General features: G+C 39.9%; 2 protein-coding genes and 1 non-coding gene across 4 annotated transcripts in view; 1 reads left to right on the top strand and 2 right to left on the bottom strand.

Annotated features, from left to right (window-relative positions):
- LOC121941845 (E3 ubiquitin-protein ligase SMURF2) overlaps positions 1–6,463 on the bottom strand; it is a 77,490-nt gene extending 71,027 nt beyond the window's left edge. Inside the window, exons 1-2 of the mRNA XM_042484748.1 lie at positions 6,321–6,463; positions 6,062–6,130 (exon numbers count right to left, since the gene is read on the bottom strand). Of these exons, the coding sequence (XP_042340682.1) occupies positions 6,062–6,113 (52 nt within the window). The 5' untranslated portion in view covers positions 6,114–6,130; positions 6,321–6,463. The remainder of the gene's footprint in view (positions 1–6,061; positions 6,131–6,320) is intronic.
- A 1,016-nt stretch (positions 6,464–7,479) lies between these two features.
- Positions 7,480–16,760, bottom strand: LOC121942536 (importin subunit alpha-1-like). 2 transcript variants are annotated; one of them, XM_042485770.1, is made up of 11 exons: positions 16,728–16,760; positions 16,288–16,398; positions 16,056–16,196; positions 15,226–15,314; positions 14,369–14,637; positions 12,880–12,974; positions 11,146–11,409; positions 10,704–10,937; positions 10,052–10,234; positions 9,141–9,290; positions 7,480–7,727 (listed from the first exon to the last, which is right to left on the bottom strand). In XM_042485770.1, the coding sequence occupies exons 2-11, from the start codon at positions 16,351–16,353 to the stop codon at positions 7,638–7,640; spliced, it is 1,581 nt and encodes a 526-aa protein (XP_042341704.1). In that variant the 5' UTR covers positions 16,354–16,398; positions 16,728–16,760; the 3' UTR covers positions 7,480–7,637. The 2 variants fall into 2 exon arrangements, with proteins under 2 accessions (XP_042341704.1, XP_042341701.1); XM_042485767.1 differs by lacking the exon at positions 16,728–16,760 and having other exon boundaries at positions 16,288–16,693.
- A 352-nt stretch (positions 16,761–17,112) lies between these two features.
- On the top strand, positions 17,113–17,185 carry trnar-ccg. Its single transcript has one exon. It is a non-coding gene; the product is annotated as a tRNA-Arg (tRNA).
- The last annotated feature ends 464 nt before the right edge of the window (positions 17,186–17,649 follow it).

Below are 17,649 nucleotides of genomic sequence, written 5' to 3'. Positions count from 1 at the left end.
GAGATATGAGATGCATACTGAACAGCTAAGGCTTACTTATGAGTGTCTGGATAGCTCCGGTTTATGAGCAACCTTCTACATGAGCCCATCTGTATGCTGTTTGAATGTGCATCACATTAGCAGATTACCTCCTCTCATCTTTGGAGGCCAGATGTTCTGTTTTGTGTAAATTCACCAGTTAATCAAAAATGTCATTGGTGCAGATGATATTTCCAAGGCAAAGATATTTCTCAATGTTTGTGGGGCAGCAAAAATGTGGATAAATTCAGTTAAAATCCTCAGAAAAGCCAAGTATCTTAGAGGCTATTTCTGCAGGAATGAGGAACTTTGAGCAGTGTCTATTAATTGCCTCATAACTGGGTCAAACTGCACTTTCTGCTGGAGCGTTGCTTGTTCCTAAATTAAGCTGGTGCCGGGATACATAATACAGAGAGCAACACCACAAACACGTCACAGTATGACTCATGTCCATTGTGTGCTGATGAATCATAATCACTAACTCTGGTCCACATTTTCAACTGTCAAAACTCTGTATTGTTTAAAGGGGGGAGGGGGCACTTGGAAAAGAAAAAGCATAGACGTAACAAAACAAATCACACCTCATACACAGTCCAAGTCCCCATGCTACCAGCAGCTCACTATGTGCTGATTAAATGTGACTACCATTATGTAATCAGCTTTTATTCAAATCATACAGGCTAGCCAACAAACCTGGCAAACAGAAATAATACTACCAACCTAATTCATCCATGTGAGGAAGAAGTGTGTCAGAGATGAGTAGGGAGACTGAGTTTAAATACAAAGGAGCAAGAACTGGGCTATATGACGTAAAAATAATATTGTGGTATTTTTAGGCTGTGTCGCGATACACAATATGTATCTTGATATTTTGAAACTTACTCGGAACTACTTTAGACAACTAAAATTCTAATTTATTAAATGAACAACGGTTACAATAAAGTTAAATGAAGTAGCTACTGCCATTTAATAAACTTGATAAAGTGCTGTTATAATAAAGTTGAATAAAATACTGATGATAAAGTTTTAAAAAGTACTGCCATAATAACGTTAAATAAAGTATTGTTTTAATAAAATAAATCAAAGCAGAGCCACGGGTGCTTTTACACTGAAGCACACAGCTCATCTCTGACTCGAAGTGTCGAAGTTTTTTCTGGGAACTTGAAGCGTTCGCTGAAAGTTGGACTGTCGCCGCTGTCTTTTTAAAAGTGAGGATTTATTCACTGTGAGCTGGAAACAAACCAACAACTCTCCTGTTCATATATTAACAATTTTTGCTCAATATGATTGAATTACCGTGGTATGGAGCCCTGCAGATACTCAAACACACACCTCACCTGCTCACACTAAACTCATTAAGTTAAACGGTTACCGCAGCGCAGTTACACCGTATGATTTATTCACTGTGAGCTGGAAAGACATGAACTGCTCTCTAGTTCATATAATAATAGTATATGAAAGTCCCAGTGGCGTTTTATGGTTGCAAAATGAAATTTAAAAAATAGTTGCAGTCTGGAGCCCTGCAGATAGACAAACACAAGTCTCGCCTGCTTACACATTACCAGTGGGTGGAAGAATGTATGTGCCGTTCCATATTTGTGAGTCTTTCTTTGTGTGCGAGTGTCTGTGTGAGAGAGAGGGCGACAGAGCGAGAGAATCGAACCACTGAAGCAAGTCTCGTGCCAGTGACCTAAAAACAATAAAATGACAATGTATACTTGATGTGTGCGAACTGGGTGACAGTCATTTTGCACATCCAATGTGGAACAAGCTGCAACATATAGAGTTTATTCTATATATCACCCATCCCTAACTATGTGTAACACATCTGCCAGATTACAAAAATTCAGGCTACTTAAAGCAAAAAGGCGGTAAATATTAATCATTTAACAAGACAAATGTATTTCTCAGCACAAATTTATTAATTCTCCTAAAATTTTAATATGAACGAAGCTTATCCATAATGCACAATTGTCTTCCTACTCCATATGGGCAACATAACTTCAAACTGGACATGTCTCGTCAGCTTCTCACCGTCACCATAGCCCACATTCATTCCTAATATTTTTGAAAGCTGACAGCCCTAATTTAGCTCCTCATGCCATGCTGACAGTAAGCTCAATTGTGTGTTTCTGTGTGCCTGAGAGTGTGTGTTTGTCTTCTGTTTTAAGAACACAAACATTGCGCTTGCACACACAAATAAACAAGCTGACACACACAGCTGTACTTTCTGAGAGCTGACAGTGAATGCTGAGACAGTGGTCCCTGATAACTTCCATGAAATGCAGTCTGGCTCGGTGCTAAAGCCAGGCCAGGGACGGAGGCTGGATCTTTATCTTAATCACCAGCTTCCTGGTTTTACCCCCACACCCCCACCCCCCCGCCCCCCTTCGACACACATAAGCTTCAGCACCAGGCTCCTAAAATGTTAGAATGACGGACACACACACAAAGCATGACAACAGATGAAAACTGTACATGAAGGTTTCCTTGCTCGCCCGCATGTCGTGCTCACACTAAACAGGAAGAATCCTGAGATGATTCTTCCAGTCGTTCCCTGCTTGCTGCATGCCAACTGGAGGCTAATGGGGGAAATGGATCACATAGACAGACTCCTTCCTCACAGTGCAGGCAGCAACCACATGTCGCAGCCAAGAGGCCATCTCTGGAAAGGGGGTGAGAAATGGGATTCATCCCTTTGTACATCTCATGCCATTCACCTTTGAGAAACTCCAGATTCCATTCAGTGAAGCAGATTGAGGAAAAACACCCTGTTCCAGTTCGATTTCAGTAAATCACACACCAGCTCTCCCTGCGCAGGAGACAGAGAGGGAACTACGCCAGTGTCGGCTCCCTGCAGTGTTAGCAATAACAGCTCTCAAAATCCAAGATTGCTCGCTTTTACAAGCTTGGCAGCAAGCTCTGTGGGGACACAGCGACATGCCGCCTACCAGCGAACTGAAGCTAGGATGTTTTTTTATTATTATTAATTTAAGCATCAAAGAGCAGCTGTCCCAGATAAATGTTCCAGGCATAAGGAGGAGCTGCAAAAATGCCTTTGTGAGAAGCTAGAAGGTGGCATTTAAATGCAGTGAGGCGTGAGGAAACTTGGGATGAATAGGGTCCTAATCCTGCTCTCTGAGTGCGTAAACCCACCCTACACATATTCTAATCCAATGCCTTGACGAGAGGAGATCCAAGTTAAGGTGGCAAACTATAACAGCACACTTCGAATTCAGCTGTCTCATATATAGAAGAAACTTCACTTTGGTTGAGGGAAATTTAAAGAACAAAGCCAGTCGCCTTTTTATCATCATAAAGAACACAGACCAAGTATAAAAATGATTGGAGCTGAGATTTGATTTTATCAGAGATGCAACAATTGACTGAGTAGTTGTCAACAAAATGAATCATCAACTGATTCCACCAATTATTCAGTTTGAGTAATTTTCTAAGGGGAAAAAAAGTAAAGTTTTCTGATTCCAGCTAGACAAACGGGATATTTAAAGACAACATCTTGGGGTTTCTGAAATGCAGATTGATATTTTTCACCTTTTTCTGACATTTGATAGACCAAACAACTCGTCAATGAATATGGAAAATAACTGAAGGATTTATAGACAGTGAAAATAATCAATAGTTTAAGTTCTAATTTGCATCTGCAGAACCAATACTGTTTTTTTTTCTTTATAAGACTTGATTCTGAGAAAATTGCTGGGCATTGCTTAATATACTGCAGTGTGTACTTGTGGCTGAAATAGCAAAATGCACATAAATAAACCTTGAGCCTCTACAGGAGGAACTTTTCCCAGTTGAAAACTGGTCAGTGTTATTAGCAGCACTGACAGCAAAATAATTAGCACTGACATTGCTTCTGCAAAGACCTGTAGCCACATCAAGGAAACAGGCAAAGCTGGAGATTAAGCATACAATAAAGAAGAAAGATTATCATAACTTTGAAATTCATAGTGATGTAACACAATTAATGTGGCATACTGAACCAAAGATTCTGTTTGTTACAGACCCATATTTCATGTGATTTTCTTGGTTCACGCTTAGAGGAAATGTGGCGGTCACCAGGGATAGCAGCTCAGAAATGGTATGAGGCTACAGATGGCATATAGCCTGCATTCAAAGGGTACTTAAACAAGTCACTAACCAGCATGACAGGTAGCTCTTATTGACTGAATCTGATTTCAAACACACACTGTTATCATATCAGTCTGGGCATTGTTTAATTTTAAACGTTGAGGGCATGCTTATTATAACAACCCTTACCGATAATTCATATCACTTATCAAGTAAACCGTTCCATGGACACAAAACCCAAACCCTGAGAAAATCTGTTATAATGTAAAACAACTTCCTTAGATACAAGCTTTGGTACAAAATTTGAATTCTCTATGACCAAAAAAAAACATGCAAAGTATGAAAGAGACCACAGAAAGAGTAAAACCGGACTTTGATTGGTATGCAGTGTTAGGTCTAAATGCACACGGTCTCAGACATATAAATCTAGTGGAGCCACAACTTAACACACATGTAAAGTTCAAATGAATGCAGAGGTCTAAATGTAGACAGCATCACTGACTGTCGCTGTGTGAGCAGCAATTCTGGTCGCTCTCTGCCATATGTACCCCAATTTCTCTCTCCTCACATGCACACATACATATATCCCTTACCCTTTCTCTCTAGTGAAGGACAGACAGAGGATGTGTCTATAATCGGGAAAGACTCACATTTCCTCTCTGAGGTTTCACATTCCTGGGATTCCGTCTGAAGACCACTGCAGCCCATTTAAAACCATTCCCCATATGGAGGGGGGAAAAAAAAGAGACCCACGGCAGGCGAGCAGGGTAGCTTTTTGAGCTTTGAGATTTCGTTTTTCTTTATGGTACTCCACCTTTCTACATTAATGAACCTGCTGTTCTTTAAATGAACGCCTATTCATATGATGTAGCTTAGCCGAACAAAAATCTCATGATAGGACACCTGTCGTAAAGTTGTGCAAATTAAATTTTATACTGATGCTATTGTGATTCTTAAAAGAATAATAGTAGTCTTTCACCAATACAAGCAAAAATGCCTCTTCAAATTGGACAATCTTATGTTCTCTCTTCTCTTCTTCAGTTTAAGGGCTGTACTCTCTGTACACCATCAGATTTATAATTTGCTGTGGATGCCACCACAGGATGATAGGGTTATGGGTTGGAAATCTGCTCCCTGGATAAATCTACTTATGCAGGTTAAACATAAATTGCTACAAATACCTGCTCCCTCCTAGTCAGACCACAGCTTGTCATAAAAATGCATATGCTGCAAATAAATCAGTGTAACACGTAATGGTTTATCTCTACTATGTTGTATCACTTCCCATCTTTATAGAGCACATTTATGGTCATTATCTAACTACATCAAGGCCATTTGGGAATGGCAAAAGATTATGCAGTAAGATTTTTCGAAACAATTTTAATGCGATCAGCACAAGTATAAAGCCAAACACAGTTTGTCCTGAAATGTTCCTGGAGCGTGGCCACACAGAAGAGGACAAGCCCTAATGATTGATGAATAGATGCAACTTCTTCTGTTTCACTGACGACACGGACATACAGTTAAAAAGCAACCACCCAAATTAAACTGCAAGACTACAAGAACAGACGGGCATTAGCTCAAACTTGCGGATTTTATGCTTAAATATATAATCTAAACTAACACTTGAGACAAATATATTACTAACGTTAGCCAGCTAAGTAAACGCAGCACAAACAGCGTTGTTGTCACAGCTAATGTTTGCTAACGGGCAAGGCTCATTGACTTGTCTTTCGATGCTGCTTAGTCTGTTAGCGTAGGTTACATCCACGTAAGTAAAAATAAAGCAATTAAGTGCGTAAAAAATAAGATATGACGGAATATGACCAAAACATTTTTATATCATACAAAACACATGCGCCAGTGTCCAGCGGCACCAGTCGCAGATATTAGCCTGGTTAGCTCGCAGGGCAACTTGCTAACGTTTCGCAGGAGGGGGTTTAAATTTGCTTACCTGTCAACCGCAGCTTTACTGGGCCATTTCTCCTAACTCCTTGGCTAGACATTCCCCTTTGTGTTCCAGCTTGATAAAAAAACAAAACACAAAAAGCGTCTAATTCATGTGTGAGCGTATGGGTTTCTCAAAAGGTATCTCCCAAAACAATCCCTCTGTGCTAGCTTGTGGTAGCTTGTAGTATCACCATAGCAAATCACACGGACTGTGTATGCAATATAATGGTGTCATAATTACATCGCCAGAATAACACTCTCACTTCAGCTCTTTTTCCGTACAAATAAATGCAAATAATTCCGTTCAAAATGCCGTTTGACGCTACGAGCCACGGGTACTGAGATAAATCAGGTGGACGGTTTGCCCTCCATCCAGACAGGCGTCTGCTAAACCAGTGCTGCTTCAACTGAAGTTAGTCGTGATGATGGTGGAGACTGAACTACTGCAGGCAGGCAGAAAGAGGAAGACAATACAAGAGCACGTCCGGTCTATTTTTTCAAAATAAAAGCACTATCGAACATATGATCTATATTTTCTTAAAACTGACTACATACAAGATACAAAGTCGTGTTTTTTTATACATACACCATTAAAATATAATGAACATATCATTAAAGGCCATTATTGTCTGGCTACAGTGGCATAAATCATCAATTGATTTTACTTTGAATTTTATAGTCGTCTTTATCTAGCCTAAATTTGGATACCTTGATACAGTTTATGCAGACTGAACGAGCTACACAGTTCCAGCGATTAGTTAGAAATATAGTCTAAATACAATAATATTGAGTATGAATTATCGATTAACGATGCCAAGGAAGAGCTGGATCTGTTGAGAGCGGGGTAACTGTAAAAGTGAGCATTAAAGCTTTTGGGAGACTCATCTATCGATTTTATACTGTTAGGGCCACAATTACTTAATTCTATTAAGCATATCCTTACACGTAATGTCTCTGGTATACATGGTGCCGCCAAGAGGAGCTAAAAAGTCACAATCATAAACCTACATAAAAAGTTATAAGGCGTCATTATACTTAAGGTCTATCCTATTAACAAAAAAAATTGATGCATAATACAAAAATTTCCTGAGGGTAGATAACTTCAGGTCTACAGCGAAGAAAATGACTTTGACATTGAGTTTCCTTTTGAGCAACCTAAGCCTCTCTGGCCATATAGTGTGAATGCACTGAAAGGTAGATTTCATTCATAAAATAGCTTACAATGTACTATAGACACAACAGGGTCCTCATACCATACAGAGCAACTACAGTGTCACCTAGTGGTGACATGGACACAGAATCACCTTTTCATTCTTGACGCCTGACCTTCCTCACATCTTTCCACTAAATAAATCAGGCACATTCCTCTATTGTTCATAGCCTGCTCAAATCATTAACATCCATCAAGAAAAAGAAAACGTATCCATGAGTAATATTTATTTACAAATATGTCTTTAAAACAGGGATATTTTGTCCTTGTATTGTCACGAACAAGGATGAAATGTCTAAAAAAAAATACAAAAATATCAACAAGTTATGAATGTTCTTTTTTTTATGTTACAAAGTGAAAGTTGGACGTGTTAAAACTGAAAAGTGCTTTGATCTTCAGGGATCTGGAAGTTGTAGCAGTCTGCTGAGGCTTCAGGAACCACAGACTCATCATCTTCATTCTGAAAGACAAGAGCAACAGGAGGAGAGAAGCATTAGAGGATTAACCGAGTCTTAACATGTTTTGGGGATCATTTCATGGAAATGGATTAAGATAGATTCTGTGGACTCAAACCATTTCTGTCAGCCAAGAAACGGTCTCTTGCGAAATAAGTAACATTGAAGGGAACAGAATGTTTTAATTTCAACGACTTTTGTCAGTGATTTCACCAGAAAAAACAAAAATACCCATGAAACATTAAATTGAGCATTAAATTGAAGGCAGCGTTGCAGAAACCAGCCGAGACCTAGCACAGGCTCCTGTATTGTTGCATAACACTCCTGCCAACCTGCCAAGACTGTTGTCATTTAATGTGGGAATGAGTCATATAATTATGAATGTAGTCATACTGGTTCTGCCAGTCCTTCACTTCCTGCAATCTTTCTATTCGGCTTGTATTATTAAAGGAAGTGTATAGTATCACAATTGTAACAAACCATACAATCACACTGAGCAACATTCTTTGACAAAGTCCATGGCAAAATCAGCAAATATGTGCATTTTGAAGACAGAGACTTAACAGATACGAGGGTTAAGGCAAGTTAGATTTAAGACTGTTTAAATGCCACTTGGAATAAAGTTTTATATGACTAATTTTAGAATAACAAAAATTGATGGAATATTAATTTCATTTTATTATAAGATAAAAATGACTTTTTTGTCCCATGAAAAATTTTAATTATTTATGTCAAAATTTTAAACACTTTTTAGAGTGGAACACATAAAAGATGACAAACTTATTATATTATCATAAAAGTATTTGTTAGATCTACAAACACAACTGGGAAATATCTGGCTCTTCCGGAAAAGTTTTCTTGGTGATTTTGTGTTTCTCACTTTGCATGTGAGATTCCAATGTTCAGATTCCCATCACGACAGGTTTAGAAGAAGGGAATTTATTAAATCAAATAACTGAAAAATAGATGTTAGCAATTATTGAAAGATTTTACAATGCAATCAGAAGAAAACAATTCATAACATCCTACTTCCCATGTCTGAGCATTTTAAGACTTCTGAAAGATTAATTTGAATCAGCTTAAAACCAAATATGGCCTTATTTATAAATTCATTAATTCAATGCATTTTTAAACTTTTTAAGCATCTGTGGGGCCCCTGAAAAACAAACAAAAATCAACTCTAAACTTTTCAAACGAAGCCCCTGCAGTCATACAGAATTTGTACTTCAAGTTGCATGTGTATGCAAATCTCTGTCTAAGGGTGATGTCAACATCGGTGTTGATTATTGTTGTTGTCGTCATCTTTACCATTCTCTCTCTGAATGATCCACCTTTGCCCACTGGACTAATATACTAAAATTTTGCCACGGTTTTGGCATGGTTCATTTGGAGAAACCTCTGTCCCCAGTCACACTTACCTCTTCAGAGAAGAATCTGTCAATGATGTTGAGAGAGGACTTGTAGACAGCTTCGTTGTCATGGGACTGCAGAGCCTCGATCTTGTCCACACCACCCAACTCCTCAATCATCAGGCACAGTCTATCAATGTCACCAGTTTTGTGAGCCATCTGTGGAGAAAGGAGAAAAACTGTGAGACTAATAGTTCCCTCGCCAAGAGACGAACCGGTGACCAGCCGTTTTAATCTGTGACTGTCAGGAATCCATCTGCGTCATTCAGCCTATAATGTGACTAAGATTAAATTTTGCAAATCTTCATGTTTCCTAATCTCAGAAAGCCACAGTGTTAATCTCCATTTCCCCGGGACCTGAAAACAAATGTCTGCTGGCAGAGGACTCTGGAATGGTACATTAAAGAGCTAATTTCTCTAAAATGTGTTTCAAACATTTTCTCTCCTGCAGTTCGAGGCAGCAGTCTACCATCAAATCCCAATCCCTCAAAGACAGTTTGTATTTTAAGTGTATTTTTCTTCTCATGCCAAAATCTTAGCACAATTTTACTTTGTATGTCACTGTCTAAAAAGGACCTTGCCAGTGTTTTTGCATGTTTTATCTGAATTAACTTTGTTCTGGCTTGTAAAAAAAATGTGTGACGGCTCTGGCCTGCCAGTCGTCAATTAATTCCTTAAAAATGGACACCTCGTTGGGCATTATCCCTTATGTAGCAAACTTATACAGGTTGGCTCATCAAGTTGCTCATCTCTCACTGTACGTGATAAATAAATCTAAAGAAACTGGATCCAAAATTTGTCTCCCTTATTTCCTCATCTTATTAGAAATAAAGAAATTAAATAGTGCCTTTAAAACTTCATTGCAACCTTGTAGGTTTATAACCATGACAAATTACAGCAGCAGAGTTTTGGCAATATACCTGCAAAATATTGTAGACCGCATCCAGGATGACCAAGATGATTTTGCTGTCTTTGGCTGTCAGCAGGTTGAGGAGAGGCTCCAGCACATTGCACTGGACCAGGTAAGCCACTTGCTCCACCGTGCCACCACTGGTGTAATTGGTGACAGCCCACACTGCCTCCTTCTGAGTCTTGTAGTCTCCCTGAACAGAAAAGACATGCTGTTTTAGGCCAGAGAAAAGTAAAGAGAGAAACTACAGATACTTAAGATATTCTTAGTGTGTCTTCATGAAATAAATGTGAAATTACCATAAATTAGTTCCACAGAAAGTGTCCTTATTTGTTCATATAATAAGCAAACTATGTATAATCCACAGCAGGTCAGAAGCAAGTTGGGCAAAAGGCAAACTGTATTTTATTATATTATAAAAACTGGACATCTCAGTGATTCTGTTCTCGATGCAGTATATAGATATTCATATATATGTTAGATATGAGGAAAGCCCTGTGGCTCTACATTGTTCAAGAAAAGCATTAAGGATGAGTAAAATGCAGAAAACAATTTCCTCCACACTCATCAATAAAATATAACTCAACTCATTAAGAACTAATAAATCTTACTGTAACAATCCTGCTAGATTTTTTATTTCTGTGTACTTTCTGTCTTCTGACCTGTTGGAGGATCTCCACCAGTGTGGGTATCAGGCCTGCATTGATGACCTCCTGGATCTGGGTGTCCTTGCCAGCAGTGATGTTGGACACTGTCCAGGCTGCCTCTTTCTGGATATTGGGCTTGTGGTGGCGCAGCAGTCCAGGGAACATCGCCAGGGCACCTGCGTTGAGCACACATTGTGTCTGCTCGTCTGTCCCGGTCACAATGTTGCCAAGTGACCGCAGGGCTGGAGTCTGAGAGGTGAGGAAGAGCATGTCAATGTCCTGTAATCACAACTTCGAAATAACATAGGATGAATGATGGCGACGGCAGTTGATAAGATTTAAAACATTAACTCTGTGTGTGTGTTCATGTTAGAATTCAGCAGGATTTTAAGACACTGACGATGTACTCAACAACAGCATAAGCCTGATTTTCAGTTTCAAACTTGACACCACGTACCACAATGGAGAGCTCCCCGCAGGCGAGCAGCTGTACCAGGCGGGGCACCAGGCCAGCCTGCACCACCACCTCTATCCTCTCATTGGACCCATCGGTCAGGTAGGACACGGCCCAACAGGTGTCAGCCAGAATCTCCCTGTCGTCATGGTGAAGGAGGCGCACCAGGGCTGGGAGCAGCTGCTGCACCGCCGCCAGAGGAGGAGCTGGGTTCTTGTTCCGACACAGGTTGGACAGCGTCCAGGTGACGTTGCGCAGATAGCCAGACTGGTAGGGTGTATTGTGAGCCAAGAGTTCATTTTAAAACATCAAAGAGGCACAATTGATCTTCAATGAATATATAGGTTTCATGAGAACATAAATCAGATGTGCGAAGCTCTTGGTACAGCACGAACATGAACAAAGACACACCAACAACCTAAAGAAACATGCAGACACTGAAGGACTCAGAGGCCTTCAAAAGTACCTAAACATGACAATGGATGAATCATGCATTCATACAATTACTCATGATTACATTAACATACTTTCATATGTAATGATTATTTATGACAGTTCTGAGCTCATTTTAACATTAGCATGCAAAAAAACTGTAAGTGACTTTAATGAAAAAGTATTTTTTTATGACAGCAATATAAGTAAATGCTTGGTAAATATTTTACAGTGGGAGTCGTCATGCAAATATGCTGGTAAATAGACTTGCACACGGTTAACGCCTTTCTAGTCTTCCACCCATTCAAAGTGCATTTACACAGTGTCACATTCATCCATCCACACACACATTCACACGCTGGTGGCCGAGGCTGCCATGCAAGGTGCCACCTGCTACTCAGCTTAGACATTCACATGCACTCACACATAGAACAGCCGCTACTAGTAATTTGGGGTATCAGTAGCTTGGCAAAGATACTTCGACAGGTAGACTGGAGCAGCCGAGGATGGAACCAACAATAGTGGATGACCTGCTCTACAGCCTGTGGCATAACCACTTTAACATTAGGATTTAATAATTAATAAGTGTTCTGTAAAATCACCGAATAGCATTTCTAAGTTGCATGAGCAAAGCCAAATTACAGATCGCTCTGCTGCATGTAAAATGCCTCTGAACTGAGCATGAACTTTTCAACAGGAATAAACATTTTGCCAAGATAAGCCTTGTTGACATTAAAATGTGTCTCCAGCGAACTAGTATTTAGTTAGGACTGTTCTGTAAGAACATAAGCAATTAGCCAAACTGCAGAAGAGTAATCGAAACCAAAACTAAATTTGTTGTGGGCAGGTTATTACAGCTCATCTTGTTAAAATACATTATCTATCTGGCATCAAAAGTCACAGTAAACACTAAAAACATAAATAATAATAAATACATTTTAGATAAGAGCTGATTGTGTTTATGTTTGATGATGCAAAGAATAAGCCTGTTCACGTCCTTGGTGTAACAACTTCTTAAGGAGTCGATCAGATCTGGAATGCACAGCTCTAAATACAGGCGTGACCGCAGCCGACACATGGTAAAGAAAAAAGGATTATCTATGCGTCTGTATGCCCACAGACGCACAGATAACCCCAATGGCTGGATCCAGTTGATTTGACTACACCATGCCAGGCGTGAACAGCTGTATGTCTCGCATGCTCTCAAACAGGGTGGATGTTTCCATCTGAACAGAGCATAAGTGAAACTAAAACAAAAAGTCTCACAAAAAAACAACATTAAATTAGTGTTTGATGGAAACTCACAGGAAACACAGACAGGTCAGGGGCTGCCAACAAGGCGAGGAGTGGCTGCAGCCCACCATGTTTGATCACAAGGTCTCTGTAGTTGGATCCATCACCTAGAATTGGGGGTGAGGGGTAGACATTTACAGTCAGGTTACAGCAGTGCACTCAGAACAGGAAATAGCACACCGTGAGAAAATGCAACTACAGTCAGTCACTAAAGTGGTTACCTAACATGAAAACTGCATCATTTTGCTGAGCATTTCAGAGCTAGCCCTACACAGAAAGAACCTTCAGCAGTGGGGTGAGTTTCAGTGTTCAATAATGATAATAAACCCGAGCTTTTTTTCATCATGATCTGAGCCCTGTTTCAGAGAGGGGGTTCAGTAAAAACTCTGCGTAACTAAACCCTGAGATGAGGGGAAACTCTGGATTTTCAGTTTCAGAAAGAGAGATCATTTAAAATCTGAGTCAGCAACCTTGTATCTGTCTCCTCCCTCTCACAGAGACACACACGCTGTTTCATTTCCTCATTTATTCAGTCCGGATGAAAATGTGGATCCAGGTGCATTAGTTAGCGGAGGTTTACTGTATATCACCATCTAAATCCTGGTTATTATTAGTTTCTTACTAAGGACAAAATTTACTGTTTTATGCGCCGACAGTCCTTTCTCTGAACAGCGATTTTTGACCTCACATTCAGATATTACACCGCATCAAGACACAAATCAAACCTCTGAATGTATGTCTTTTTTTATATCACTGCAGACAGCTGTCAGTATGTTAGAGCAGATCTACTAAAAGGTTTATTGCACACAATGTGTTATCCTATTAATTTTAATGGTAAAATCAATAAGAAGCTTTATAGATGAGACGGATCAATGAATAATTATCCCCATGACTAATGATGACTTAAAATAGAGGCTCTGCCTTTTATGTACCTGTTGCCATGGAGAATCATAGTATTGGAGCACCATTGATGATGGCTTTTTGCATTCAGCACGCACAAGCTTGAGCGACCATCCTCAGAGTTGATTGAACAAACTCTGATCAGCTGTTCTTTTACTATAAACTCTACTTTTCATCTCAGACTTAATCAACTCAGAGTTCAGTGTTGCACTCAGAGTTTGTTAAACCTGCTTTCTGAAACAGGCCCCAGCTGCAATACCCTGACTGACTAAAAAAATAAACAGAGCTAATACGCTGATAGACCATGAGTCCCTTCTTATCGCATGATTGACCTTTGGACAATGAACTTGCTGTGTCAACAACACACTAAAGTTTTGTAGGACACACCCTTTCAAATTGATTCAAAATCCCTGACAAAACGAGCAACACCTCCAGACGAAACAAAGGAAGCAAAGTTACCCACAATATCAACCACAGATCTGCAGGTCACAACTATCTAAGCAAATCAGCTTAACAATACAACAGTGCATAATGGAGCAACAAAAGTAAAACAAGTAGTAACAAACACAAAGGTGTGTTGGGAGTTGTCAGCCTTCCGTACCTGCGATGTTACCCAGAGCCCAAATGGCCTGCTCGCTGATGTGCGGGTGGGGTGATGTCACCAGACTGATGAAGGCTGGGATGGCCCCTCCTTCCACAACAGCAGTGGTCTGGTCTGAGGTACCTGAGGCAATGTTGGTCAGGGCCCAAGCTGCCTCAAACTGGATAGGAGGGCAGTCAGAGCATGCCAGAAAAGTGACAAACTTTGGAATGAGGTTGGCAGCAATGATGCTGTCAATAGGTGGATGCTTTTCTCTGGAGAGGAGCCTCCTGCACATCAGGGGAAAAACAATGTTTGGGAGTTAATAAAGGGAAAGTAACTTTAAGGAAAGAGAAAGTCAATTCAAGCTGTTTATTTCATTGTGGTTATACAAGTACAATTGTGTGGCATATTTTTGCTGGGAGGCTCCATTAAAGAAAAACAGTAAATATAAAAAGAATGATAAAAATAAAGTACAATAACAATATGTAAGAAGCTTTAAAAAAATACACATATTTTGGAAAAACTCATGCAAGGCAGCTTGTAGAACTGTTAAATGCCATTAAAATAACAACTAGCTGAACAGCAACACAAGGGTTATCATGTTTAACAGGTTTGGGAGCAAATTAATTTTCTTCTCAATAGAGAGCAACACATCCACAAAAGAATATGCCTAAAAGCTAACTTTTAGTAAGTGATGGACATCTTATCATGATTTCTGAATAATATATGGCAGAGATGCTGTCCACATGGCAAAAGACTGAAAAAAAGCATGCACCACATCTTTCTTCATGTACACAGTGTGTGTCAAGTGCCACAGCAACAAGATGGAAACAAGTTTGTGACATCATTTAAGGTTATTTTCAAAAGGATTTTACCTGGCTGCCTGTGTGGCTTGCAGCTGATGATCCATATTCTGGCTGTGTACACCTCCTACAATCTCCTCCACGGACCAGTGCTGGGGAGGCTGTGGGAACAGTAACAGAAGCAGATTACTTATCTGCCCGGTAAACCCAGGTCAAAGAACAGTTAAAAATAACCCTCAACATTTACTGGAACATGCTTGGAATATAACAAGGTTACAGGATCAGGACAATACTAATTGTATTGTCATTACAGTTGTTGTTGTTTTTTAAAAAGAACAAAACTTTGATAGTTGTCTAAACTAGATACTGAATGCAAACCCAAAGCCCTGATAACATAAACTAATTACATTTTTGTTACAGTTTGGCTAGACCTAGGGACTGTTTGTTATTTCTGAGAAGAGATCTATGTATTTTTTAAGCACTTGGTAGGAAGTTATGTTCTTTTTAACATGGCTTAATTTAGCTTAGGGGAGGGATATTCAACTTTAAATGGTCACATTTTGTATTTAATAATATCTTCTGAACCCCTCAAACCCCAAAGTGAGTTTCAAAGGCATGTTTTCCTTAAAAACTCCCAAATCACACCATTTATCATAGCCGGAAACTCAGCTGTGGTTATTTATGGTGTAGGTCATGCATTTTGGATAAATATTTGTAGCTTCAGGGAGAGACATGATGTCAAAAAAGGAGCAAAGTCACACCCCAGCCGTCCCCCTACTCTAATAACTCAAGTACAGTCCCTTAGTCTCCCATGGTAGTGTTAGGTGTTGTAGCTCATTCATGGCTGACTAAATTATACAACCAAGAGATGTGGAGCTGACCAAAGATCAGCTGTGGTCTACCTGTGCGTTGGGATCCTTCTCTTGGAGAGGAGAAGTTGGCTCCTCCAGTAGACTTTGAACATTTCTCCTCTTCAGGATCTGATCATCCTTTTTCGCTTTGCGTAGCTCCACGTTGACTTCCGCTCTCCTGCGCCTGAGCTCCTGAAGGAGTCGATACAAATATAAGACGGTATTTATTACGGTTTGCATCATAATTGCAGTTGTAACGCCGGCTGTTGCTTGCGGATCTTACGTTGACATCTTTCCCTTTGTTTTTGAACTGGGTGAGTCGAGCTCCGTTGTCGTTGCCAGCTGACATTCCTGACCGTTGAACGAGACAATTCCAACAACGTACAAACACTCCCTGTTGAAAAATAACAACGTTAAAACTCAACGGTCGGACGAACGGCTGCTTTCACTTCCTTCCTTTGCTTGACTTTGTGACAGTTAGCAGGCGCTTTGTAAGCTAGCGCTAGCCGCGTCTCGTAAGGCAAAGCCGGGTTATCTAACACCATGTGGCCGTCGCGCACGGAGCCTGTGTGTTAAACCAACACCCCAAAAACCCGCTGAAATTCACAACAACGACGATACAACACTTAAATTATAAGCACAAACAACAACTGAAACTGTTACTATAACTACGCGTATGTTTAAAATGTACATTTTGCCACACACCATGTGCGACGCGCTTACCTTTCAGATTTCTTGTAATTTTTTTTGTACAATAAGTGTGACGTCATGTACATACCGCCCTGGTTTTTTCTGAGTTGTGATTGGTCAGTGGAACTATAAGAACCTCCCCGTAGCTCGGGGTTAACAAAAAGCTTCAGACAACAAAGCCGTTGTCAAAGGCAACCGCTGTTAGTATCGCGAGATAGGGCTGCTACATTTTGTGAACTGGAGGGCTTACTGTGGAACATTGCGGCCATGTCTAAAATAATTATTTTGCTGTGGGTAATATATTTGCCTTTTCACAACTCGTAATTCAATTTTAGACGCTCAAAAATACAGTTTGCCGTTTATTTCGCCCCATAAATTCATTTTTATAATAGTTATTTTCCACTCATTGCCACGTAATGACCCAGTGGCCTAATGGATAAGGCATCAGCCTCCGGAGCTGGGGATTGTGGGTTCGAGTCCCATCTGGGTCGTCTTTAGCTCCTTTTCGGGGTTTAAATGTGTAGAAAAATCGCGGTTTTTCACAGTGGTGTGGATGACAGAAAACAGGAGTGTCTTGGATATATACTGAAAACATTAAATAGCGCCATACTATACTAGCTCACATGGTCAAACCCTCGATCATCGTACTCAGGTGATTATGGTGACACTTGGGATGGATGCTGTTAACAGCAATACTGTAATTATTCTGTATGGGTCCATCAATCATGAACAGAATCCCAACAAGCAATGCCAATAACGTCAAATTAATGAAAACAAATACAAAATGTTATGAGGAATACTGTATGTAACACCAGCATTAAACCCCTCATTCTGCAAATTAAGGCGGCCACAAAAGTGCAATTTAACTGTTGAACACATGAAATCAAATGAATTAATATGTAACAAAAAGGCACAAAAACTATCACTCATCTTGAAGATACTGTTACACATGTTT

Source organism: Plectropomus leopardus, chromosome 4 (genome assembly GCF_008729295.1).
Source record: "Plectropomus leopardus isolate mb chromosome 4, YSFRI_Pleo_2.0, whole genome shotgun sequence".
NCBI lineage: Eukaryota > Metazoa > Chordata > Actinopteri > Perciformes > Serranidae > Plectropomus > Plectropomus leopardus.
Note: the sequence above shows the minus strand (reverse complement) of the source record. Positions and strands in the feature narration are given on the sequence as shown.

Excerpts from the sequence above, each read along its gene's own strand:
- LOC121942536 (XM_042485770.1), bottom strand. The coding sequence starts at position 16,353 with ATGTCAGCTGGCAACGACAACGGAGCTCGACTCACCCAGTTCAAAAAC. Across the intron at positions 9,291-10,051 it reads CGGTCTACAATATTTTGCAG|ATGGCTCACAAAACTGGTGA; the intron begins GTATATTGCCAA and ends CTTTCTCCACAG. Across the intron at positions 7,728-9,140 it reads ACAGATTCTTCTCTGAAGAG|AATGAAGATGATGAGTCTGT; the intron begins GTAAGTGTGACT and ends CTTGTCTTTCAG.